At 37.1% G+C, this 26,017-nt stretch overlaps 1 protein-coding gene across 1 annotated transcript; it reads left to right on the top strand.

Annotated features, from left to right (window-relative positions):
• Positions 1 to 5,639: 5,639 nt before the first annotated feature.
• LOC109001510 (chaperone protein dnaJ GFA2, mitochondrial) lies at positions 5,640 to 24,173 on the top strand. The gene is made up of 18 exons (XM_018978832.2): positions 5,640 to 5,872; positions 6,027 to 6,120; positions 6,411 to 6,485; positions 7,136 to 7,215; positions 7,729 to 7,812; positions 7,909 to 7,947; positions 18,346 to 18,432; positions 19,127 to 19,174; positions 19,394 to 19,481; positions 19,752 to 19,816; positions 19,902 to 19,976; positions 20,115 to 20,193; positions 20,648 to 20,739; positions 20,869 to 20,940; positions 21,840 to 21,896; positions 22,104 to 22,152; positions 23,523 to 23,589; positions 23,714 to 24,173. The coding sequence occupies exons 1-18, from the start codon at positions 5,786 to 5,788 to the stop codon at positions 23,808 to 23,810; spliced, it is 1,335 nt and encodes a 444-aa protein (XP_018834377.1). The 5' UTR covers positions 5,640 to 5,785; the 3' UTR covers positions 23,811 to 24,173.
• The last annotated feature ends 1,844 nt before the right edge of the window (positions 24,174 to 26,017 follow it).

Here is a 26,017-nt window from a genome sequence, read left to right as displayed (position 1 = left end):
ATCCATGAAGATAGTTAGCAAGCAAAGCTGAAAGTGCAAAAAATCATCCGCATACCCATAGTTCAATCCAATGCAAGTGCCATAAAATTTACCAAAGAGGATGAATTATTGCCTCTTATGCTATTGGAGATGCAAATAAAAGCTTATGGGAAAATTAAAAAAATAAAAGAACATTGTAGAGTCAAACCTTACCACAGGGTAACCCCACATGCAACTACTTCCAGAAAATCCAAAAAAGTTGACAAGACGAGCCCAACCATGTCTCCCCCTGCTCCATGAAGACTATGGTATAGAATTGCAGGGGTTTAGCCCGCCCCAAGGCAATCAGAAGTATAATGGCAAATATTAGGAAATATAACCTAGATATTATATTTTTGTCGAGCACTTTATCCATTGTAAATAGTCTAGGTTTCCATCATTTTGTACACTTCCCAGCCTTGAAAAAAAAGAAGGCCTTTTGCTAATATGGTGACTTAATGTAGATGTAGAACCAGTACATGTTAATATGAATGTAATATCTATTTTAATCTACTCTGATCCTTCTAATCACCCTTTGCTAGCAACTTTTGTTTATGCTCCAGCATAATGGCAACACAGAGAAATTTTGACAGCTGTTGGAAACAATTCAACTCTCATTTCCCGGCCCATGGATCTGCATTGGAGATTTCAATGATCTATTAAATCAAACAGAGAAGATAGGGGGACGCCTAATAACATCTTCCTCAATTGGCGAGCTGAAAATTTTGATTACAACACATGGTCTAATAGATATCGGCTACACAGGGCCTACTTTCACTTGGACAAATAACCGTCAAAGTAATGCATTAATCACAGAAAGACTAGATTGTGGAATAGCAAACCCGAAATGGAGGTTGCTTTTCCCAGATGCAACCATCCAACACCTCACCTCCTCGGCATCAAACCATCACTCACTTCTACTCAACACGACCAAAGAGGAGAGGCATGCCACATCTTTCAAATTTGAAGAATTATGGACCCGAGAACCATTAAGTCAAATAATAATTCAAGAAGCATGGTGCAGACATTTCAATGGAAATCTAGACTTTATTCTTTGCAGCAAAATTAAAGCCACCAAAGAAGCCCTCAAGCACTAGAATAAAGTTCACTTCGGAAAAATCCAAACCAACATTCAGGAAACCGAAAAGAAGCTTAACCAGCTACAATGCAAATCTCCGAACCCACATAATTTATTACGAGAGAGGTAGCTTCAAGTGAACCTACATGATCGACTGAAAAATGAAGAAACTCTATGGCACCAAAAATCCCGAATCAACTAGCTCACTACTTCAGACCTAAACATAAAATTCTACTATCTTTCCACAATAATCCAAAGAAGAAGGAACGAGATCAACTCCATCAAATTAAGCCAACGTAACTAGTCAATGGATCTAGATGTTATCGAATAATCTTTCGTTAACCATTTTAGGTATATATTCACTTCCACCAGACCAATCATTTTTCGGTAGAATTGGAGAATTTGTTCGAAAAATAAATCGCGGATGAGGAAAACATCTCTTTAACAGCTCTACCAAGTGAAGCAGTAATATATGGGGCATTAAAGCATATACCAAATCACAAAACACCTGGATCCGATGGAATGACGACTCTATTTTACAAACACTACTGGTTGATTATCGAAAAAGAAGTCATAGTAGCAATCCAAAATTTCTTCCGAAGAGGGAAACTTCTAAGACAAATAAACCACACTAATATTGCACTCATTCCAAAAATAGTCAATTCATGCTCTCTGAACAAATTTTGCCCAATTAGCCTGACAAACGTCATTTACAAAATCATCACGAAAATTTGGGCTAATCGACTCAAGCAAACACTACCCAATATCATCATCTCACCATTCCAAACAACTTTTGTCTTGGGGCATAATTAACAAAAAAAAAAAAAAGAAACCATAATTGCCCATGAGCTGTATCATAAACTCAGGAAAAATAAGGGAAGAATTAGTCAAATGGCAATCAAAATAGATATGGAGAAAGCCTTTGACTACATTGAATGAAATTTTCTGTTTGTGGTGATGAAGGCTCTGGGATACAGTAGCACTTGGATCAATTTAATCAAGGAATGTGTCACAACAACATCTTGATCCAAAAGCACACAAAAAATAGAAGGCATCAAGTTAAGTCAAAACTATCCCCCAATATCTCATTTACTTTTTGTAGATGATTTAATTACTTTTGGGAAAGCAGAGGAGAGCAATGCCCAAACTATTAGCGATAACTTGAAAAAATATCAAGAGTGGTCAAGCCAGAGAATCAACAAGGAAAAATCGTTGATATACATCACAAGAAACACCAGCCAAGCCAAACGATTAGCGATACTCTCCTATATGCAATACAAAGAATCAACATCAAGAATGAATATATCTGGAAATACTAACATCATTTGGGAAATCAAAGAAAGAAAATTATAAAGGGTTTATGGATAATATCAACAGAAAATTGGAAGATTGGAAATCCAAAATTCTATTACAGACAGGTAGAACAATGCTCATTAGAACAGTGGTAAGCACAATTCCCTCATATCAAATGCCAACACACCTTCTACCAAAATCAATTTGCAAATCACTAGATACAAGTTTCAAAAATTTTTGGTAGGGCACCAAAAAATATCAAAAACACAAACTATATCTTAAATCATGGAAGTTGATATGCCAACCAAAAAAAGCAGGAGGCCTGGGCTTAAGACTGATGGAGAATATGAACTTAACTTTTCTGGCTAAAACAAGATGGCAAATAAACCAAGCGAATCAAGGTATGTGGCACTCACTCCTATTGAAGAAGTACCTAAACTGTACTCTTTTCTGAAAGGCTAAACAAAAAATATGCGACTCAATTTTTTAAAAAGGAATTATGAAGACAAGGGATCTACTGGAAAAATGTACGTGCTTTCAAATTTTTAATGGAAAAACAGTCAAAGTTTGGTTGGATCCGTGGATACCAACACTAGAAAATTTCAGACCCAAACCACGGAACCAGAATATAGAAGTTATTCCCACTCTAAAATTTTATGATCTGATTAACCACATATCTCATACATGGGATGTACAAAAATTGCACACCCTTTTTGAGCAGGAAAGCATAAAAGAAATTCAAAAAATCTCGCTGCCCCAATTTAGTCAGCGAACAGATTGTCTGAATTGGATAAAAAATCAAAATGGAAATTTCTCTGTCAAAACAGCCTCCCATATTATAGCTGGAATTAGGGATTGGCAGCGGGGCCCTGCCCCTCACTCTGCACTCTTCCCATTTTTAATGTAAAAATTTATAATTTTTAATATTTATATAAGTAATTTATATAAATATATTGTATATAAATATATAAAATTTGTTAAAAACTTGAATTCAACTTCAAGTTAATGGATTGCCTTGACCTCCTAGGCCAACCATTATATAAGAGGCAAAAGCAATACAATAGTGATAATTAAACAATGCGAGACTTAACAATAACTCTAATGAGTTTGTATTTTTTTTAATATATAAATTTCAATTTATACTTTAAATTATATTATAATTTGAGTATAAAAATAATTTTTAGACTAATTTTTTTTTTAAACAATGGGTTGAGCAGGGGGCGGGGCGGGGTGTAGTTTCTACCCCACCCCTGGTAGCGAGGCGGGGGGCGGGATATGAAACCCCTCCACTGGCATGGTGCATGGTGGGAGGGGGTGCCCCCGCCCCACACCATGCAGGTAGCACCCCTAGCTGGAATTGCAAGCCTCTCATCGCCAAAATTCCCAAGCAGATTGATGGGGGAAATTTGGAAATTAAATATCCATGATCGCCACAAGCTCCTTCTATGGAAAAAATTGCAGAAGCCTGCGCAGCTCTCCTTGCAACAAAAATAGCAGAACACTTGTAAAAAGTTTATACAATCATAGAAGGAGACTCACAACTCGTAATCTCGGCAATTCAAGGTGAAGATCAAGCTTGGAAAATAAGAGCTATCATTGATGATATCACTTGAATGCGGGAAAATCAAATAGGCTAGAGCGTAAAAAAAATAGATCGATCTCAAAATCGATATGCGTACTCAATAGCGCAATGGACAGTGACCAACTTTGTTTTTGGCCGCATACCCATAGATTAGTTACGTACTTGTATTTTATATATTGATAGTGGAAAGGACCCTCCCTCAAATAGTCTATAATATTTTATTTTCTATTTATGATAAGAAGACTTAATTAGGAAAAAAAATGCTGGAGACACATGCGTGTGCACACAAACTAGACTCAATATACGCTAGAAAACGTTGAGCACCACCCAGATAAAAAAGAAAAAAAAAGTCTCTCCCACGGCTATGTAAAAATAAATCGGTGAACCGATAAACCGGACCAAACCGGTCCGATACTGAGTTTGGTACGGTCCGGTACCGGTTTTATTTTTCTTAAAACCGGTCAAAATCGGTCCAGTTTTGATTTTTCTTTTTCTAAAATCGGATCAGACCGAACCGGATCGGTTCATATATATTATAATTTTTTAGATTGTATATAATTTTTATATATAATATATAATTATATATAAATAGTTTTGTATTATATGATAAATTACTAATTAATATAAGATTAAATTTTAAAATCTTATATCACTATAGTCTATTGTCTTAATAGTTATACTAATACTATCACTATATATTATAATATACTATAATATATCACTATATTATATATTATAATATATTATCACTATATTATTATATATATTATATAATATATTAAAACTAAAAAATCGGATCGAACCGAATCGGAATAGGTAAAATCGAAAATACCGGTTTAGGGGGTAATTGGTACAGAATCGGTTATTGAAAATACAAAATCAGTGCATACAGGTTCGGTCTCAAATTTTGTCAAAAACCGGACCGGTTACACCTCTACCTATGGCCACAGGGCTTCCATCAGATAATTCAGAAGTGCTTCCATATATAAAAGAGAAATGATAGTTGTAATCGTGAGTATGCAAGCGCCTTATAATTACTTTAAAAAAGTAAATAAATACGAGATCCATATGAAAAAAATTAATTTTTTAATAGTAGGCCTCACTATTTTTCAAAACGATTGCACGACACTTGCGCATTTCACGACTGTATATAATATTACTCTTTTATTTTATTTTTTCATTTTTCTATAATAAATATGTGGTATATAGATAATAAGTAGAACAATTAAATTAATTTAACAATAATAAAATAATATAAAATAATAAATAATTTTAAAATATATAAAATATGTGTTGTGAGATGATAAATATGCATGATAAATAAAAAAAGAAAATAAAAAAAAGAAAAATATTCACATCAGCCTATTATTCACATCAGCCTCAACACACTTAGTGTATTGAGTGGGAAAAAAAAAAAACTATGGTGTGTAGAGTATGTAGGCTGATGTATAGCATATCCCAAAAGAAAATTGCTTCTCCAATAGAAGGTGGCCACCATCGCATTTTTTTATTTAATTGTTAAGTAATTATTTTAAAATGAATATATATTTTTTATTTTTAAAAAATAAATATTTAATAAATTTAAAAAAATATTTGGCAACAAAAAAAAGAAGACCAAAAAAAAAAAAATTTGCCTATGGCGGTGGACTCCTTCTGTGGGAGTAGCACCGTCCAAATTAAAAATACCCATCTCTCTCTCTTTCTCTCTGCTCTAGAACCTTCCAGGCTGTCACCAATTAGGGTTCTCTAGGGTTTATCATAATAAACCCCAAAACCCTAAATCCCTACCATTGATTCATTTTCATACTCGCAAAATGGTTCGCTCCAACGGTGTCAGGCTCGTCCACTCTCTTGCTAGTCGCTCTCTCCTCTCCAATTTCTTCCACCAATACAAGAATTCCGTACGCCTTCTCCGTCATAGCTCTGGTTTCTTTTCCTTTCCTTCAATGACAATTGCCTTTTTAACTCAATTCTCTAGTTGTTGGTTTTTTTTTGTGAAATTTTTTGTTTCTTTGTTGGTTTTGTATGGATGCCAACCCTTTTTTCTTCTTACAGATATACGAGGCGGCGTGTAGAAAGGGATATAGGAATTTCAATTCAGGGTTTTGTAACCCATCTCGAATTCTTGGAAATTACGCTTCGAATAATGGTAAATATCATTTTTTTTCAAACTTAAAAGTTTTTCGTGGCGTTTTTTTTATGGTTTCTGTGATAATTTCGGAAAATTTTGAAATTGTGTACTGTATAAGTTGAATGAAATCTCCCCATTTCAATTTGATGTTCGATGAAACTTTCTTCGTTTACTTATAAAAAAATGTGCGATGAAACTTCGCAACGAAATAAAGCACCGAGTCTACGTTTCCCTGCTTGCGGATTAAACTCTCGGCCAAACATGGTTTTCTTTTGTTTTAAATATGATTTATGTTCCGTGATGTGCAGTGACCCAGAAAAATTGGTTGCTGTTGGGAGCTCTGAATGCCAATTGGAGTGCAGCTAGATCAATTCACAGCACTGGTATTAAATACACTCGCAAGGGTTATATAGCCATCTTATCTTTATATATTTCTTGATAAGTCATATATATGTGTATATACATATATGTATATATTTATACATACTTTTTTTTTTATCGGTAATCAATATATATTTATACATATAATATATCTACATAGTAATCCTTTGCTCTTTCCCATTTTGGGATCATTTGTTCATTAACAATTATTTGGGAAGAATTTCCCCCCTTTAATGGTTCCATGTTTTGAGATATTTTGCAGAAAACCCCCCGTGGGTAACCCAAGTGGTAAGGGCGAACTTGTGTGCATGAGCCCCATGCCAGAGGTTCGATTCCCCCTGGGATCAAACTGAGACTTAAGTTGGAGGCCATGGCGGCCGGTTGCTATGCTAGTCTCCCCGGGGGTTTAGGTTCCATGGGTGAGTCCTAAGGGCTCTACCGTGGGTTCCCCCATCATTTAAAAAAAAAAAGATATTTTGTGGAAAAGCTACCATGCCTACTTATATGGAAATAGTTTTTCGTTTTGTCTTCTACTAAAATAAAACCATCAGGAATTTTAAGTAAAGAAGGAGCTCAAGGTTGTGGTTGTTTATCGTCTATCGAACATTTAATATTGAAAGAAACTGTGATATATACTGGGTTTGTTCTTCAGCGGTTACAAGAGATTATTATGATGTCCTTGGCGTAAGCAGGAATGCAAATGCATCAGAAATAAAGAAAGCTTATTACGCGGTAGGTCTTTGCCTCATCTCTTGATTTCAAATATAAATTTTGCACAAAGACGCAGATGCAGATACTCAGAAATACCAACAAAAACACGTTTATGCTTATTATGTGTGTAAAGCATGGATTACAGATGCTTGTCTGCTTAAGTATAAATATGAAGCACTGGTAATTCGGAAGAGACAAAAAACTGGTAATTATGGAGCACCTTTCTCTAATACCTTGAATATGTGGGGTGGCATGATTGTTTCATTAGTTATAATTATGATACACTTGGTTTTTTTTTTTTGGATGAGTTATAAGTATGATACACTTGAGTGAGAGAAGCTATTAGTTCTCCTTGAAAGCATAATGAATGATTGATTTATATGGCAGGAGGAATAAAGGCATGTGATATACCATTTATAGTCCTGGCTATGTCGTTTGCTAGGATCACATACTCCATTTTTCAAATTCCTGAGTTGTTTTTGCTCTGAACGTGTTAATCTATTGTATTTTTTCTCATATGGCATTGTTCTACAGCTTGCAAAGAAGCTACATCCAGATACAAATAAAAATGATCCTGATGCTGAAAAAAAGTTTCAAGAAGTTCAAACAGCATATGAGGTTTTTGTTTTTGAACTTTTAGAGTCTTTTGGATATCTTTGCAAGACTTACCCATGTGATCTAGTAAGATGTACTTTTCCTTGACTATTGTTGTAGGTTTTGAAAGATGATGATAAAAGACAGCAATATGACCAGGTTACGCTTCTAATTTTCCCCCTCCTGTTTTTTTTTTTTTGATATGTAAACGATAGTATTAAATAAGAAAACACAAAGCCCAAGTAGACTAGAAGTTATACTAGAGGTAAGACCTATCTAAGTTGCTATAAAAGAAACAAGAAAATCATGTACATTTAGGCCATTAAAATCTACAGCGATAGCCCAAAGAAGTAAGGTGTGGAAAAATAAAGCTCGAAGCTCCTCTAAAGTCCGCTCCTTATCTTCGAATGTCCGCTCGTTACGCTCTCACCAAATACACCACATAATGCAGCTAGGAAGCATCTTCCACACAACTTTGATTTGTGGAACTCCCCCCGGTATCACCCAACTAGCCAATAAATCCACCACTGTAGCAGGCCCCCCTCTTGTTATACTGCATCTCTACTAACAGTTATTTCTTGATTATCATTCTACTGGAATATTTTGGCAGATTTGAATGTTGAAGTAGATTAGTAATTGTATATTACTGTCCAAACTCCTTGTATTTGAAATTCTTTACAAGTAAATTCTAGGTTCTGTTATGTATATAAAACTGAATAAGATGCAAGCCCTGAAAAATTGGAATCGGGTTCGGAGTTGGATAAGGACCCATTCAACAAATTGAATTTTGTTGAATCGGGTGATTCATGAAAAGTTTGAATTGGTTATTTTAATATTGATAAAAAGGATTAAAAATCATATATAATGAAATTCAAGCATTTAATATCGTGTATAAAAGAGTATAAAATATAAATTCATTGACTAGTTTCAATAAAAAATATGATAGGAATCTAAATAGTATCAATAAACATGTAATTTATGTACTTAACCTTAATTGTCGACATTTTTTGGCCTTATATACGAAGAAGATCAAGACTTTTAAGTTATAAGCACATGACAAATGTAGTATTTTATGAACAACCACAAATTTAATACAAAATACTTATTCATCTTCTAATTTTTTATTCAACTAAAGAAAATAATGTAGTACATGTTTTATCTGTCAATTTCTTTGCGATTCTTATTGAATACAATGATGAAAAAGTTAATATATGTTTTGTTTTATTCTATTTTTGTACAAGAAATTAAAAAAAAAAACCCTCAGTTGTTAGACAACGTAAAAATAAATACAATTTTGAATTAGTTGGAATTGGTTCAAATCAGTGTAAAATCGGTTGACTGAAGCGGTTTAGTGAATGATTAAAAAATTTCACTAAAATTGGTTTGGTTTCTAACCGATTCAATTTGAATCGGCTGAATCTGCTTGAATTGAGCCCTTTTTTCGATAAATGCAGAAACTTGCATTGAATTGAACTTTTCTTTAGGTATGTCCACAGTCTTTCCCCTAATGTTAAACCTATTACAGGTGTCCTACATATAATTATGAATTTTGAGAATCATGTAGTATTGAAGGAGTATTTCATGTTGCTCATAGAGACTTTCTTAGCGTGCTTCCTAAATGCATTTGCCATTTGTTTTGTAACCATGGAGTTATCATCAAGCATGTGGAAATTGGATTTATTTAATAGGATACTTTTAGCCACTTGGGCCAAGGTTTGTAATTGGCTGGTGCAATATTTTTTTAATAAGTAATAAATTTCATTCAAAAGCATAGAAGGCGCAATCAAGGTACATAGGATGTATATAGGATAAATGCCTTGCTGATAAAGATATTAGAAAATCATAAAAGTTAAGCCCGTTAAAACCAATAGCAGCTGTCCAACGAAAGAGAGTATTGAAGAAATTTCTGAACTCCTCCAACATCCATTCTCCATCTTCAAACTTTCTGCCATTCATTTATCTCCAAATCATATGAGGCAAGTAAGGACCATCTTCCACGGTATTGCACTTTGTGGACTGCCACTAAACCTCTCCGAGAACAGAAACGGTCCACAACAGATTAAAGATGCGATAAAGGCATACTTTCTAGTCATGAGTCGCTTTGATAAAGCTTACATTCAATTGAGTGAGGCCACTAGATATCTAAGCATCCTTCACATGAGCAACACTCTTCACATTCAGGAAAGCTTCTTGAGAGCTCTCTCTCCAGATCACAAATCATCCCAGAATCTAATTCTAGAGCAATCTCCCACCTAAAATCTAGTTCCAAATCTTTCTTGTGTTTTCCTGTAATCCCACTCCATCTTGCCTTAGAACACCATCCACCTATTGGCATACATATATGTAATATGCTACATCCCTCCACAATGCCACTCTCTCAATCTAATGGGGCCAAAGCTACTTCCCCAAGAGCGCACGATTAAACAAGAGCAAATTCAAATTCTTAATCCACCCTTAGAGATTGGAGAACATACGTTGGACCAGCTTACTAGGTGGAAGTTGACCTCTTCTTTTAACCCACTCCAAATAAAGTTTTGTTGTAGCTTCTCTAGATGGATAGCCATGCTAGAAGGAAATGGAAAAAGAGAACGTAATACGTGGATAAATTAGAAAGAGTTCTCTTAAACAAAGTAATCGTACAACCTTCAGATAAATACATCCTCTTTCAGTTAGTGTAGCAACACTCGATCTTGTCAATAACCCTATCCCTAATAACCTTGGCCTTGAAAGTGGATCTCTAAGGAAGACCAGGTACAGAACATGTGTTAAATTAAGGACTTCATAATTCCTATACTCCAAAAAGATACCAAATAGGAAACCTCCATTAGCATGGGCAGATATCATTTTGCTGAGCACCTATATGACAAGGACAAAAAGTAAAGGAGACAAAGGATCTCCTTGTTGTGGGCCGTTAGAGCTTTTGAAGAAACCGAAAGGGGTTCCATTTACCAGATAGAAAAGTGTAGAGGTATAATACCCAATCCATGATCGCCATTTCCCCCTGAACCACATCTCCTTAGTAAGTGCTTTGGGGAATTTACAGTAGCTTGCTTTTTTAAAAATGTGATAAATGATCTTGAGTGGGCCTTTGCCGGAGTTTATGGGCCAAACCTGGTGGGAATGCCTTGGTGCATTAGTGGTGGTTTCAACATTACCCGTTTCCCAAGTGAGAGATCGGGGGAGGCATCTTTGTCCCAAGCGAGAGATTGAAGGATCATTCACATGGTCATCCAATCGGGATTGGTATAGATTGGGATAGGTTTCTAATTTCTGCCTCTTGGATTTTGTTCAGATCATTTCCCTAATATGGGCTTAATGTTCATGATTTCCTTGTATCAATTTCTGCTTCCTAGCCATGATTTTCTTGTTTCTATTACTTCTTTCTAACTAGGTATGACCTTTTGTATACCATCTTGTGTACTTGGGCTATGCCTATTCACATCAATATTTTTTTTTTTTTTTGATAAGATAAGTATTATTAACAAAAAGGCAACAATTGCCAGTTACAAAAATGTATGCCCTATTTACAAAGGCATGTTAGAAACTAGGAAATCATGAAGTTCTATGCCATTAAAGTCCACAGCAATGGCCCAAGTACAAAGAGTCCTAAAAAAGAAAATTTTTAGTTCTTCCATCGATCTCTCCTTGTCTTCAAACGTCCTCTCATTTCGCTCTTGCCATAGGCACCACATGATACAAATAGGAATCATCTTCCAAATCTCTTTGATTTGATGCACACCTCGAATAAATGTCCAACACGCCAATATATCCACCACGGATTCCGGCATAACCCAAGCAAGATCCATCCTTTGAAATACCTCATTCCAGAGCGCCCTAGCTACCTCACAATGCAAGAGTAAATGATTTACCGCCTCACCTCCTCCTTTACACATACAACACCAGTCTACGATAATTATCCTCTTCTTTCTCAGATTATCTGTAGTAAGAATCTTGCCTAATGCCGCTGTCCACACAAAGAAAGAAGCTTTTGGAGGGGCCTTGTGTCGCCAGAGCCTTTTCCAGGGAAACTGTGCCCCTGGCGCTTGTGTAAGGACCTTATAATAGGACCGAACAGTGAAAACCCCTTTTCCTGCAGGAATCCACCAGAGGCTATCCTCATGCTGGGTATTAGGATTAAAAGAGTATAGATAACTATAAAATTCTGCAAAAATCTCCATCTCTCAATCCTGTGCCGCCCGGTTGAAATTAATATTCCAGTGGATACTCCTTTCTGAAATTCCCATGACCTCCGCCACTGTAGCTTCTTTGGCACTTGCTATCTGGAAAAGAATAGGAAACAACTCTTTTAGGGCACTGTTACTACACCATGTATCCTTCCAAAATCTGATCCTGGCACCTGACCCCACCTGAAATCTCGTGTGTCGATAAAAAACCTCCCACCCTTTTCTAATATACTTCCACACCCCCCTTCCATGTGTCCCTCTAACTTCTCTAGTACACCAACCTTCCCCTAAACCACCATATTTATTTTCTATCACAATTCTCCATAGGGCTTCTGGCTCCTTGGTATATCTCCACAACCATTTACCAAGTAACGCCCGATTAAACAGCCGCATATTTCTGATACCCAAACCACCATTGGAGATAGGATGGCATACCTTCTCCCATTTGACCAGATGAAATTTAAACTCGTCTCCCATTCCACCCCACAGAAAATCTCTCTGTAACTTCTCAAGACGCCTCGCCACACTTGCCGGAATAGGGAATAAAGATAAGAAATAAGTAGGTAGATTAGAAAGTGTGCTTTTAATCAAAGTAATCCGACCCCCTTTTGTCAAGTACATTCTCTTCCACCCTGCCAGTTTCCTTTCTATTTTTTCAATTACTGTGTCCCAAATCGAGCTTGCCCTCGGAGCTATACCCAAAGGTAATCCCAGGTAAGTCATAGGAAGAGACTTTATCTTACAACCCAACGTGTCAGCCAACTCCCTAATATTCTGAACCTCTCCAATCGGTACCATCTCAGATTTATCATAGTTCACTTTTAGACCAGACACTGCTTCAAAACACAGTAGACACGCCTTTACAGCCCGCACCTGGTCCCGATCAGCTTCGTACATAATAAGCGTATCATCTGCAAACAACAAGTGAGAAATGGTAGTAATGTCCCTGGTTGGAGAACCAATTTGGAAACCCCTAACAAAACCATTAGCCGACAAGGCCGAGATCATCCTGCTTAGAGCCTCCATCACAATCACAAAAAGTAAAGGAGATAACGGATCCCCTTGCCTCAGCCTACGAGAACTCTGAAAGAAACCCTCAGGGCTGCCATTGATCAAAACAGAAAACCGTACTGTAGAGATACACCACCTAATCCATGACCTCCACCTTTCACTAAAACCACATCTACTCAAAAGATATAAGAGGAAATCCCAATTAACATGGTCATACGCCTTTTCCATATCCAACTTGCACATAATACCTGAGTTTTCCTCCTTCATTCTGCTATCCAAACATTTATTGGCAATTAGAACCGCATCGAGGATCTGTCTTCCTTTAACAAAGGCATTTTGAGGCTTAGTCACAACTTTTCCTAGAACCTCACTTAAGCGATTTGCAAGCACTTTTGAGATAATCTTGTACACTCCATTCACTAAGCTGATAGGCCGAAAATCCGAGATCTCAATAGCCCCGGCCTTTTTAGGAATCAATGCAAGAAACGTGGAATTAAGACTTTTCTCAAATTTTTCAAACGAGAACAACTCCTGAAACACCTTCATAAGATCTTCTTTAATCACCTCCCAGCATTCTTGGAAGAAACCCATAGAGAAACCATCCGGTCCGGGAGCCTTGTCTTTTACCATTTTTCTTACTGCATTAAGAACCTCTTCCTCATCAAAAGCCCTCTCCATCCTGACCACATTCCCTGGTTCAATAATGTTAAACACCAACCCATCAAGAGTAGGCCTCCACCCCTCCTGTTCAGTAAGTATCTTTTCAAAAAAATCAACCACATGTTCTTTGATAACCTCTTCTTCTTTATGCTCCACCCCCTCAATTTTCAACACCTCAATGTTATTGTTTCTTCTGTGCGAGTTTGCAATACTATGAAAATACCTCGTGCTCCGATCCCCTTCCTGTAACCATAATGCTCTTGACTTTTGGCGCCAAGACATTTCCTCCTGCAATATTATCCTCTCAAGATCTACGCCCAACAAAGTTTTCTGTGCTTGTTCTTCTTCAGTAAGAGGCCTCCCCTCCTGTAGTCTTTCTAACTCCTGTATTTCCATCCACTTGGTGTTTTTGTTCTCCTCCACATTACCGAAAGACTGTTTATTCCATATTCTTAGATCTCTTTTTAAAACTTTCAGCTTATTTGCTAAAATAAAGCTGGGTGTACCCTCAAACTGATAAGAAATCCACTACTGTTTGACCATCTCCACAAAACCTTCTGATTTCAACCACATATTCTCAAACTTAAAATACCGTCTACTACTCTGAATACCTCCACAATCCAGTAAGATAGGCCAATGATCCGAGGTTAACCGGCCCAACCGCTTTTGCCATACGTCCGGATACTGGCTTTCCCACTCTGGTGAAATCAGGAACCGATCCAAACGAGTCCATGTATTATTATTAGACCATGTAGCAAGGCCCCCTGCTAGTGGCAGATCTATCAGATTTAGGTCAAAGATGCACTCTGAGAACTCCAAATTTGCTGGCCTCAATCTTCTATTTCCAAAACTTTCACTTTGGAATCGAGTAACGTTAAAATCACCCCCAATACACCAAGGGAGTTCCCACCAGCAATGAACCCCAGCAAGCTCTTCCCACAATAATCTTCTATCCACGTCTAAATTGGGCCCATAAACCCCTGTAAAAGCCCACAAGAAACCATCCGCCACACTTCTAAAAGAGCACGCTACCATATAATTCCCTATATAGTCCTCTACTTTCTCCACCACCCTCCTATCCCATAACAATATTACTCCTTCCGATGCCCTCGAAGAAGCCAAATACACCCAATCTACATAATTATTACTCCATATACTCCTCACAATCCTCCTATTGATTAACTTCAGCTTTGTTTCTTGTAAACAAACGATGTCCGCTTTCCACTCACGAAGTAAGTGTCGAATTCGAGTACACTTTTCTACCTCATTAAGACCGCGGACATTCCAAGACACAATTTTTGGCTTCATTTATGAACAAACGTCCCCTTCCCTTTTACCCTACTCCTACTAGGACTACCCTCCGAATTCATCGACCACATCAACCTTTTGAGCTCCTATTTTGCTTCAAGTCCCCCTTTTTTTTTCTGCTGATTCCCAGCTTCCATAGCAGTTAACAATGCTATGAACTGCTCTTCATACCCCTCGCAACTAATCCCCACAAAATGTTGAATCTCTTTCACCTTATGTAATACCCAGTCTGAAGCTTGATTTGGAAAACAATAGTTCAATGGGATAGGATTGCTACTCTGGAAATTCTGAAAATCCTCCCCCACAGAAAAATCCTCTAAACCCAACTGATCACACGCCTCAGAGAGGGCTAAATCATCCTCCACCGAGTGCATGAAATCCTCGGACTCCTCATCCCCAACCTCCGACTCGGAAACCTCTAAGGGTCTGACAGATAGCTTCGTCGGAACCACCCCCGTGCCTTCCAAAGAAGTCGGTAAAGTCTGGGTCGCATACTCCCGGATTTCGAGCTCCTTTTGTGCACAGAACACCTGTGACGCCTCGTCGGCGGCCTCGTCGGCGATCTCTACAGCTGTCGTCGGCGGTTTCTGTGCTACCTCCGCCATCGGAAGGCTTTCCGGCACGAAAACTGGGCTGGGTGTCGCGCCGCTGAGATTCACGCGTTTCTGGGCAGGATCTTCACACTCGGATCCTTGCCCGCCCGTTTGTAACTCGGGCTGACCCGGCTGGGAAGGCCCAGCCCCTTCAGAAACCGAGCCTCGCTGGTTGGGCCGAGTCTGCCCATTTATTTTCCTCCAAACGGCCCGCCCCTTAAGTTTATTCTGGTGGGCTTGATTCCGGGTTTTACTAGGCCCAGCCCCTTCACCCATATCTCCAACCCGCCCCACTTTTCTTCTTAAATCTTCCACGTCTTCTGCTTTCTTTATCCCCTCGACAAAGGACACGATATCAGCCATATCTCTCTGCAAATACCGTAGCTGGCCTTGCATCTCTATCAGTAGCCTTCGCACTTCCCACGCCTCCTGACACGCCGCGGATCTCCTGCCATGGGTATGGTTCGGGATTGCGTCTCGGCTCCACTCCCTTTGTCTCCTGTCAGAGTTTGTCCCTCCATTTTCCTGTTTCCTCCTAGCTATCGGCAACGACGAAGATAAGGCCTCCTTATACGTCCGTGACTGAACTGCCTTCTTCCCGTTGTTCACCTGAGCTCCTCCATTGACATGGACTTCTCTACCACTTTCAACCAAAGCCTCCCTCATTTTCCTCCAACCCCACCCCTTATTTCCTTCTGGAAAGCACAAAACATTTCTCCTCCCCCCCTGGTTATATTCAAACACTTCAAGATATCTTCCTCTAAAATTTGCGCATCGTTGGGCAATAAGACTGCAGTAGCCATCTCTAGTTGCTGAATACACCTCCTTCTTCCCCTCTCTTAAACTTTCCTCTAACACCTTCCTCAGCCAATGTAATGATGCTATTCCCAGGATCACTGAATGATCCATCTTCCAGTTTCTCTCGGTAACTCTCACTGATCCACCACTCCCTTTTGACAGAATAAATCTTTTGGATTCAATAACCACTTCTATGGGATAACCCATATTGAAATGAAGCAGTTAACACCACAAGATTTATTTCACCATTAACAGAGAACTATCGACGAAAGAAGCGTGATAATTTTCAAACGTGCATGAGAAAAACAGAGGATGGCGAAAAAGTGTACGGAGAGAAAAAATTAAATTATGAAATCACATTCTTACCGTAGCTAGGTGTTTCTCTTGTATATATACATCCAGTGTACTTGGCTCCACCTATTGATATTAATAAATTTTTACTTAAAAGAAAAAAAGTATAAAAGGAACTCCCAGTTGACATGATCATAGATATTCTGAATGTACTTTGTAGACCACTCCAGGCTTTCTAGATCTCAGCTTACTATCCAATCTCTTGTTAGAAATAAGAACGGAGTTTGGTGTACTTGGGCTATGCCTATTCCTTTCATTAAATATACTTTTATCATAAAAAAACAAGAAATAAGAACGGAGTCTATTTTTTGTCTACCTTTGAAAAATGCATTAAGAGGCTTTGAGTTTTTTTTTTTTTTTCTATAACTACACATTGCCTATTAGCAAGAACTTGAGAAAGAATTTTGAAAACCTTGCTCTCTAATCTAATAGGTGTATAGTCTTTAACATCCACAACCCCTGGTTTATTGGGTATGAAAGCAATGAAAGTGGCATTAAAACTTTTTTCAAACTTTTCATTGACATGAAGATTGTGAAACACCCGTATAATATCTTCTTTGACTACTTCCCAACTGACTTGGATGATTGGGGCAATATTGTTTGATGCTGGAAAAATGGTTTTAACACTAAAACTAACGAAACATGGATGCTGTTTATCCAATGGACTGTGCAAAACTGACTAACAATAAATTGGCGGCAAAGCTTGGGGAAAATCTTTCTTGTACAGTTTACTGGCTTGAAAATAGGATTTGAGCTTGGGGGTTCAAGACGGGCTAGCAAATAATAGGGTGACCTGTACGAAAGTTTCTAGGTTATCTTGCAGTTTGTGAATTAGGGTGTTGAGAAAGGCCTGAGGTTTGGTCCAAATAGAGTAAAAAAACTGTCTCCATTGCTTGTATGGGGGGTGAAAAGTACCCAAGGACTGTAACTATGGATTATAAGTACTTTAAAGGCTTACTAAAGGTGGGAAGCGACCATTGGTTTTGCTTTTTCATAGGAAATATTAAGAAGGATTTGTCGTTTGGGAAGAAAGAAGAGGAAGAGAAGAAAAACCGTGGAGGAAAGCTTTTTTCTTCAACTCAGTTGGAGGGAGATAAAAAAAAATGTATCAATATCAGTAGGCGTAGCCAAATACATTGTATGTATACAAGAGAAGACTTCTAGCTAGGAAGGTGAAATAGATACAAGGAAATCATGAACATTTTTTTTATAAGTTAAACATTAAGCCCGTTAAAATCTAAAGCTAGGATACATGCACACGCCATATATGAATGTGCATATAAATAATGTCTCCATACATGTATATCCTTATGTCTCATAAGTTCTTTCATCTTATGTGCAGCAATGGATATAAAATGGTTGCATATGGCATACTTTGCTTATGAATGGTGCTGAATATGGGGAAGATTATTCTGTTGACTTTGCTATGTGAATGAACTAAGAATTACACCTAAAAAAAAAAATTGAACTAAGAATTACTTTGCACTTGTATTTCAGTTAAAACTAGCCTGTATAAGTATGCATTTTAGATGATTAATTTCTCAGATGTATGGTGCTTTTCCCTGGAGGTTAGCTTGCCATATTTGAACTTAATTCACTTCTGTTCTTCCTAGATGTCTGTACTTACATTGTCTGTATGCATAATCTTATAGGTTGGCCATGATACATACGTACAGCAAGGAGAAAGTGGCTTTCCCAATGATTTTCACGGTCCATTTAAAGATTTCTTTCGAGATAACGTAAGTACTTCCTTTTTGATATCTTTGAATTGGCTGTGGTTCTGTCCATGAATCTTCTTTGTTCAAAATCATTTTTTATGTACATCTTTGACTCCAGTTTTATTGAGGTTTTGAATGGTACTTGCTTTGGTCCTAAAAGAAAATTAAAAAAAAGAGTTCACTCAACATATGCTTTAGAGCAGTGTTTATCACGTGATCTCTCAAGCCTCCCAAATAAGTGGTCCAACTGCAGTTCCTCCATAAATCCAGGGAGGGCCTAGGATTAATGGTCCTACAATCGGGATACAAATCTGTCTTAGCAGCATCCAATAAGAAAGACAATCATTTGTGCTACCTGTATGATCATAATTCTTGAGATCCAGAGTCTTTGATCCAGGAGACTGCTTTTGGTAACTACTTGCTTGGTGCCCAGTTTTTGTGTAATATTAATTTGGTGATTACAAAATTTGTCCATTTCCCATCCTGGTGAACTAGCAAGGGTTGTTATTAAACTTTTGTTACTAATGTAGCCAAATCTCAGATTATGGTGTTACAGTCCATAGTTTAGTATGATCAAAATATGGATTGTTGTGTTGCAAACAAATTCTGCGTTTTCAGTTTTTCGGGATATTAATTCCACATGAGAATTCTGATAATCTGATTTTTATTTTTTGTTTGTTTATGTGCTTGCTGTGACACTTTCCATGGAGATCAGATTTTTGATGAATTCTTCAATCGGAGACTAGGCGGTGAAGATGTCAAGGTTTTATTTCTGTTTGTTCTCATATCGAAAATTTTTCTTTGCATTGCTTTTTCTAAAGTTAATGATATTATCAATGAAAAGCTATGAGGGTGCTGCCCAAGTATAGGAGTGGAGTATACAGCAGAGACCCAAACAACAAAAGAATGCTTTGCTTTTGATTTTGTTCTTGTTTTGGAATTGTTCTCTGGCTTACATTTCTTCAGTTGTTTATCATCACAGGTATCTCTTGAACTCTCCTTCATGGAGGCCGTTCAGGGAACCACAAAGACTGTGGCATTTCAAACCGAGTTGCCCTGTCAATCTTGTGGTACGAAGATCCTATTCGCTTATCAAATCTTTCTACTCCATGTTTCAGTTCTGTTATATATGTGACTGATTTTCTAATATCATGTATACTTCTCGTGTACTTGGACTATTGCCTACTTCAATATCAATAAAATATCTTCTTACTTATAAAAAAAAAATATGACCAATTTCAAGAATTTTGGTTGTTTGCTCTGTTTGTTTGTAGGCTTAGTTTAGTTGGGATGGAAAAGTTCTCAACCTAATATTTTATTCTATTTCTGGAGTCTTGCAGGTGGACGTGGTGTTGCTCCAGGAGTAAAACCAGAAAAATGTTCACGCTGTAGAGGTTTAGGAACGGTATGTTCTCTAGAAAAGAAAATCTAATAATTTATGGGAAGAAAATAGTGTGCCATTCTTAAATTGTGGTTTTGTTGCTGCGCAGATAACCATGCAACAGGGCCTATTTACGGTGCAGATTACTTGTCCTCAGTGTCATGGAGAACGAGAAATTGTGCCCGTATGTTGGACAACTATATCTTTCTTTTGAGATAATCAAATCTTTTTCGCTATCCTCTAGCTGCTTTTATCATGCATCTATATTTTTCATGTTTTTTTTTTTAAGTCTATAATAACTTTTAGCCATTATTATCTGCAGCCTCAGTACATCTGCAAGTCATGCAAAGGAAGACGAGTTGTGTTAGGAACGAAGTCTGTCAAGATTAACATCGTATCAGGTATTGATTTTTTCAACATAGTATTTTTAGGCACTGATGGTTTCATTGCTAAAGTTCCTTCTTGTGGTTGAGCTATTTCCTTCCTACTTATTTAATAAGCAAGCTTCTACAGCAATTTTATCACTCAGATTGTGCCTATTCTGAGCATCGACTCATGACCTGAGTTGGTTTAGAAAAATTGCTTTGATGTGAGGTCTAATGCATGATCCTATGAATTCAAAAATTAAATTTTGCATGGTTGGTTAAGGTGTAGAAGAATGGGTATTTGGGAATGATATTGATTGTTTAATAGGCTTATGTAATATCTCCAAGTCTTGTTTGCTTCAGGTGGCAAATTAGATTTTGTTTCTCAAGCTTTAAGAGGAAATTAAAGAAGAAAAATATCTGGCTTTATAGGTTTCTTGTATGCTAGGTTGTTTAGGTGCTTGACTCTTTAGTACTTTTGCATTTGCAGGGGTAGATAATAATGAAACTATAAAGGTAAGTAGAAGTGGTGGAGCAGATCCTGATGGAAATCAACCCGGTGATCTTTATGTTGTCATTAAGGTAACTATCATAACTTAGTTTCTGTTTGTTTTGTCATCTTTTGTTGCCTTCTGCATTTTTTTCATTTTTTGGATGCATTTTTTAAGTTTTTTTTTTTTTCTAATTTAAAATATCATATCCTTCTTTCAGGTTCGTGAAGATCCTGTTTTCCGCCGAGAAGGCTCTGACATTCATGTAGATGCCGTTTTGAGTATCACTCAGGTAATACTTTCTTGTGTTTGCTGTCATCCAATGATGAAGAGCTCTAAAGAAGAAATCCTTGAGCTCCTCCATAGTCTTCTTTATATTTTCAAAGACTGGATCATTCCTCTGTCCGAATATACTGCATGAGTTAAATTGAGATCATTTTTCACTAAGTTTCACTATGTAGGCTACCAAACTGACCTTTCCAACAAAAAAAACTCACCACCCACACTTCCCTTAATGTTAGCAATTCAAAGAAAAGTGAAATTACAATAAATAAGATAGCAATGCTGCATAAACTGTAACAAACAGTTATTCTTGGACCAAAGTCTTCTTTATCAATATGAAACCCTTGGTTTTGGTTTTCGGTTCCAACTAAAATATTTATTCTGATCATTCCATGGCTGCTGTATCAAGTCAAACATAGCTTGAATTGCAGTTGACAAGCAATCACGTGAGCTGGGTACTTTTCAGTCTTGCATAAGCTTCAGAAATGAACAACACCCAGTTTTTTACTGGCCCATTTTGTGATCACCCAGATGAAAGTCGTGTGATTGAAGTTTCTGCCCATGGTCCTTATCCCCCTTAATTGTTTGTCTCAAGTTCTCCCTCCCTACCTTAATAGGTGATGTGCAATGGCTACAAGATTGAAAAAAAGAAATTTGTTGGTATTGAAGTACAATATCACTAGGCTGGAGTGGTAAATTTGTTCCCCAAGCAATAATTGTAGTGGTTATTCACCATCATGTATAGTTTCAATAACAAGCTAGTATACTTTTCAGTCACAGCTGGCATTAAAACTTGATGCTAATGAGACTATCAGAATTCTGATAACTATAATTTTTTGTATCATTTGTCTCTACTTACCTTGTTTGATGGTAATTTATCTTTTGGTTTATCCGATTGATCTTGTCCAGGCAATTTTGGGGGGAACCATCCAAGTCCCTACTCTCACGGGAGATGTTGTCGTCAAGGTTTGATTGATTCTTCACATATGATTATTATATTTGCAATGGGAAACGTTATAGCTGATATTTTTGTTGAGGTTCTTTCTATTGTGATGACTTGATCCCAGTTTTGTGGGGGTTCGAAGGGAATTTTAGCCTAAGGGCTATTTTGTACGATTCTCTTTCCATTGTTCCCTATAGAATATCACGATTAAAATAATTTCTGATGTTCAGGTCCGCCCTGGCACCCAGCCTGGTCAGAAGGTAGTTATGAAGAAGAAAGGTTAGTGAACTAGACTAGCTAAATCTCATTCTCTTTGTTTGTGTAATGCTTTGCTTGATCAAATATTCTATATTGGCTTGTGATTTACATTTTTTAGTCTATTGAATAGCATGGAACATAAAGTTCAAGTATTAGGTCATTTTTACATTTAGACCCTTGGACTTTGTCCCTTGTTCAATTACCCCCATCAACTTTCAGTAGCAGTGTTGTTGCGACTCTGGTTATCAAGAGATTATTTGACTCATGTTAGAACTTATGGGTCACGTTAAGATTATTGAAGGAAAATGGATGTTGATTATCAATTCAGTGGAGGATATGATGATTTTACCGGTAACGATTAAGCTATTCACTATTTTTATGTTGATGTTGATTATGATTTGTATATAACAGTCAGCATGCATATTTCATGAACTCTTTTATGTGTTAAATTTAATGTTTGGTATTAATTATTTACCAAAACTTATGAAATGGAATAAATTATACACAGGACACAAGTTCTCAGGTGAAGTCGTTTAAATTTAAAGTTATGGTGGGTAATTGACTGAACTTGTACAAGCTGGGATGGTGATGTGTTAGAAACCATACACAACCGTTATAGTTATGCGAGGACAGAACTGAACAAAGCCATAGTTGCAAACATGGTGTAATTCGCAATCATTAACATGTTGTGGTGTTCTACGTTTTTAACCAAAGTTAGTGTTATTGCACATACCAGCTCACGTTAGGGTGTGAGCATGAAACCACATAACATCATCATGAACGAAAGGAAAATAAAAGACCTATTTACTCTATACATGCAAAAATCTTTCACAAATAAGGTAACCTGCTCTATCAACATCCAAGAAACCCCTCATCTCTCTCGGAAGACCAAGCCAACCAAAATATTTGTGATCAATGCCATTTGCACCTGATTCGGCCAAAGCACCTGCCACTTGGGTAACTGCTCTGAAAATATGCTCCTTTACAACCAAATTATGATACCACCAGAATCTGATCCCACAAATCTCTTACTCCATGGAACACCCCAATTTCTGAGGCATCTATCTGGTGAGGGAGTGGCAGTTGGACACATCTGACCGTAACTTTTCAACTTGAGTATGTGAATCAGGTGTTGGGGTGGGATGGACTCTACTCAGCAACTGGCAGTTTTTGGCTGCCTTGTGACCCTTTTTTCTAAGTTGATTATATTTTTGTCTTCTTTCTTCAATGAATCTTGAAATTTGAGGGCTTCAACGATATTTAAGTTGGATTGTAAAACTTACAAAGTACAGGCTACATGCTAACTATAGATCAATTAGTGTCTCATTACTGTATCCTTTTGATTTGTACATTGATGGGGATGTCTTCACCCTGACCTTGTTTTTGAGCAGGGATCAAGACGAGGAACTCTTTCTCATTTGGTGATCAATATGTGCACTTCAATGTCTGCATTCCAACGTAGGTGTTCTTGGCCTTACTATTGTTTGAGATGCATTTCTGCATCCTCTAGCATGAAATTTTATGGTTGACCACAATTTTTCCTTGTGATTAGATGCTTGATTTAGAAAATTGATTTGTGCAGGAATCTAACTAAAAGGCAACGTGAATTGATTGAAGAATTTGCCAAAGAAGAACAAGGGGAATATGATAAGGATGCAGCTGCTGGAGCATCGGGATAAAGCGTAGACCAGAGAAGGCTTCTTTTGTGTGCTAGTATATTAAATTCATGATTAGTAAGAAAGGATAAAGGAACAGAAATGAGAAGCATTGATAATAGAAAGACAACGGCTCTGGAAGTTTTGTAGGAGTGGTCTTGGGTAATTTTGTCCGTGGCTGCTTATATTCTGATGTTATGTAATTTTGTTCCACACAAATCTCAATGGTATTGTTATATCATATGAGGCCAAAAATATTTGATCACTTGCATCCAGAGAGTACCCAAGCTTGCATTGTATATATTCTTTATTGTTCAACTTCTATTTGAACAATGTACGCATGTCAATCATAAAGGTGAAAAAAAGAAAGAAAAAATCAGTCTTTTTTCTTTTGTTGAGTAAAAAAAAAAATGATATGTCACATGTATAGAGATTAAGATGGCAATTTTCTTTTGATAATTCTTGCTAATGTGATGCGAGTAACACTTGCACACATCACCAAAATAATTATGATAGAATGTATCAGTTTTTCCTTCAATTTAGGGGTTAACCATTCAAATTGGAAATGCAGATATATATTTATCATATATATTTTCTTTTGAAAATACATTATAAATAATAAAGATCGAGAATGTATTTGTAAACCAGCTCTGCTAGATACAACCTGTTAGGGGAATCGTTGTGCAACCAGTTGACATGTTAGCATTTAACATTCTCATTTTTCTTGATTCATACATGTGCAATCTCCTTCCCCTCCACCTTCATTGCTACGCTCAACCCGGTTTGCAAATTTGAAAGCTTGTTCTCTAGTACATCTGCAAATCATGAAGACTATCGCATTGGCTTTTCATTTAGGGCTTCCAAGCCCTACTTCTGCTGATTTGATCTCAAGGTTCTCCTCCACAGAGATCTCCGATAAAGATGAAGTCACTCTTGTTTCTGGGTATCCCTCAAACAAGCTCAACAAGGGATGGTATTGGATTGCTACCCCTGCTCACATTCTGATCGGTCCTACAGAGTTCTCATGCCCCCTTGCTTCAAGACCTTCAATAGATACAACAACATGCAGGTTTGTAACTTCAATTATTTGAATCTCATCGTTAAAAAAAAGAACCTAAAAGAAAAATTAGTCAATTTCCCTTTTTATTTGATCTCTAAGTAAAAGAGAAAACCCATCTTACCTGGAAGGATTAAAGAGGAAAATAACAAACACAATACCCATTCCTATCTTTGCTTGGACACTTCTTCTCTCGCTTGATTTTAGTCTTTTACTTTTATTTTGAGCGGACTGATAGAGCATGAAAATAGAACTTTCGAGCATTGCCAAATGCCAATTGCCAAGTTCTTTAGATTCCGTTCACTATACGTACTACAATGCAACAGAAACAACAAATTTTACGTCAACATATACACATACACCTAGATACGTGAACTCGATCAACTTTTACATTAAAAAAAAAAACCGTCATTTTGGAGCCTTCCATTCATCTCAAGCAGAGAAAGCAACTTCCATAACTTAGGCATTGTCTTTTATTGATTTTTTGATTCGTGAATGCTGAGAAAGCCAACCAGACGATGGATGCTATGAGGAAGAAGGTCAACACGATAAAGAAGATCGACGAAAACACAATCTGTGGTCGGCTCGCCAGCAACCTCTGTACCAACACTCCACCCCGTAGCTCCACCCACCATGATACTCTAGAACCAGAAGTCGCCGGCAAGCTCACCATTGAATCTCCTTGCCACAAATCTTGAGAAAGCAGAAAGAGAGGGAAATGAGAGAATGAGTGAAATCGAGAGGGAGAATGAGAGGTAGGAAAAAATTGAAAGAGAGGGAAAGAGGGAACGAAATGATGAGAGAAAAAATAAATTTTTTTATCAAAAGGTGCAACCTTGTTACACAGGAGTTTCTCCGGTTGCAAGTAGAGTTTTTCTTTATAATCAAGAACGTAGAGTGAAGATTTTAGTCCCTAAATTGTCATGTATTTGTGAAAAATTTCCCTCTATTTTCCACTAATGGTATAAATGCCTATGGCAACCAGTCAGTTAAAAAAAATATAGAAATCCAGAAATTATTTGAGAAAACCAAAACAAGATTAAAAAAAATGATAAATATAATTTATTATAGGATAAAAACCGGTTTATATTTTCAAGACAAGTAATTATACTCAAGTTCACTTAATATAGGATAAAATGATCTGAAATTTTTAAGATTCTCCAAAATTTCATTT

This window comes from Juglans regia, chromosome 14 (assembly GCF_001411555.2).
Source record: "Juglans regia cultivar Chandler chromosome 14, Walnut 2.0, whole genome shotgun sequence".
Classification (NCBI taxonomy): Eukaryota; Viridiplantae; Streptophyta; class Magnoliopsida; order Fagales; family Juglandaceae; genus Juglans; species Juglans regia.
The sequence above is the reverse complement of the archived record's forward strand: the minus strand, read 5'-3'. Positions and strand labels throughout refer to the sequence as shown.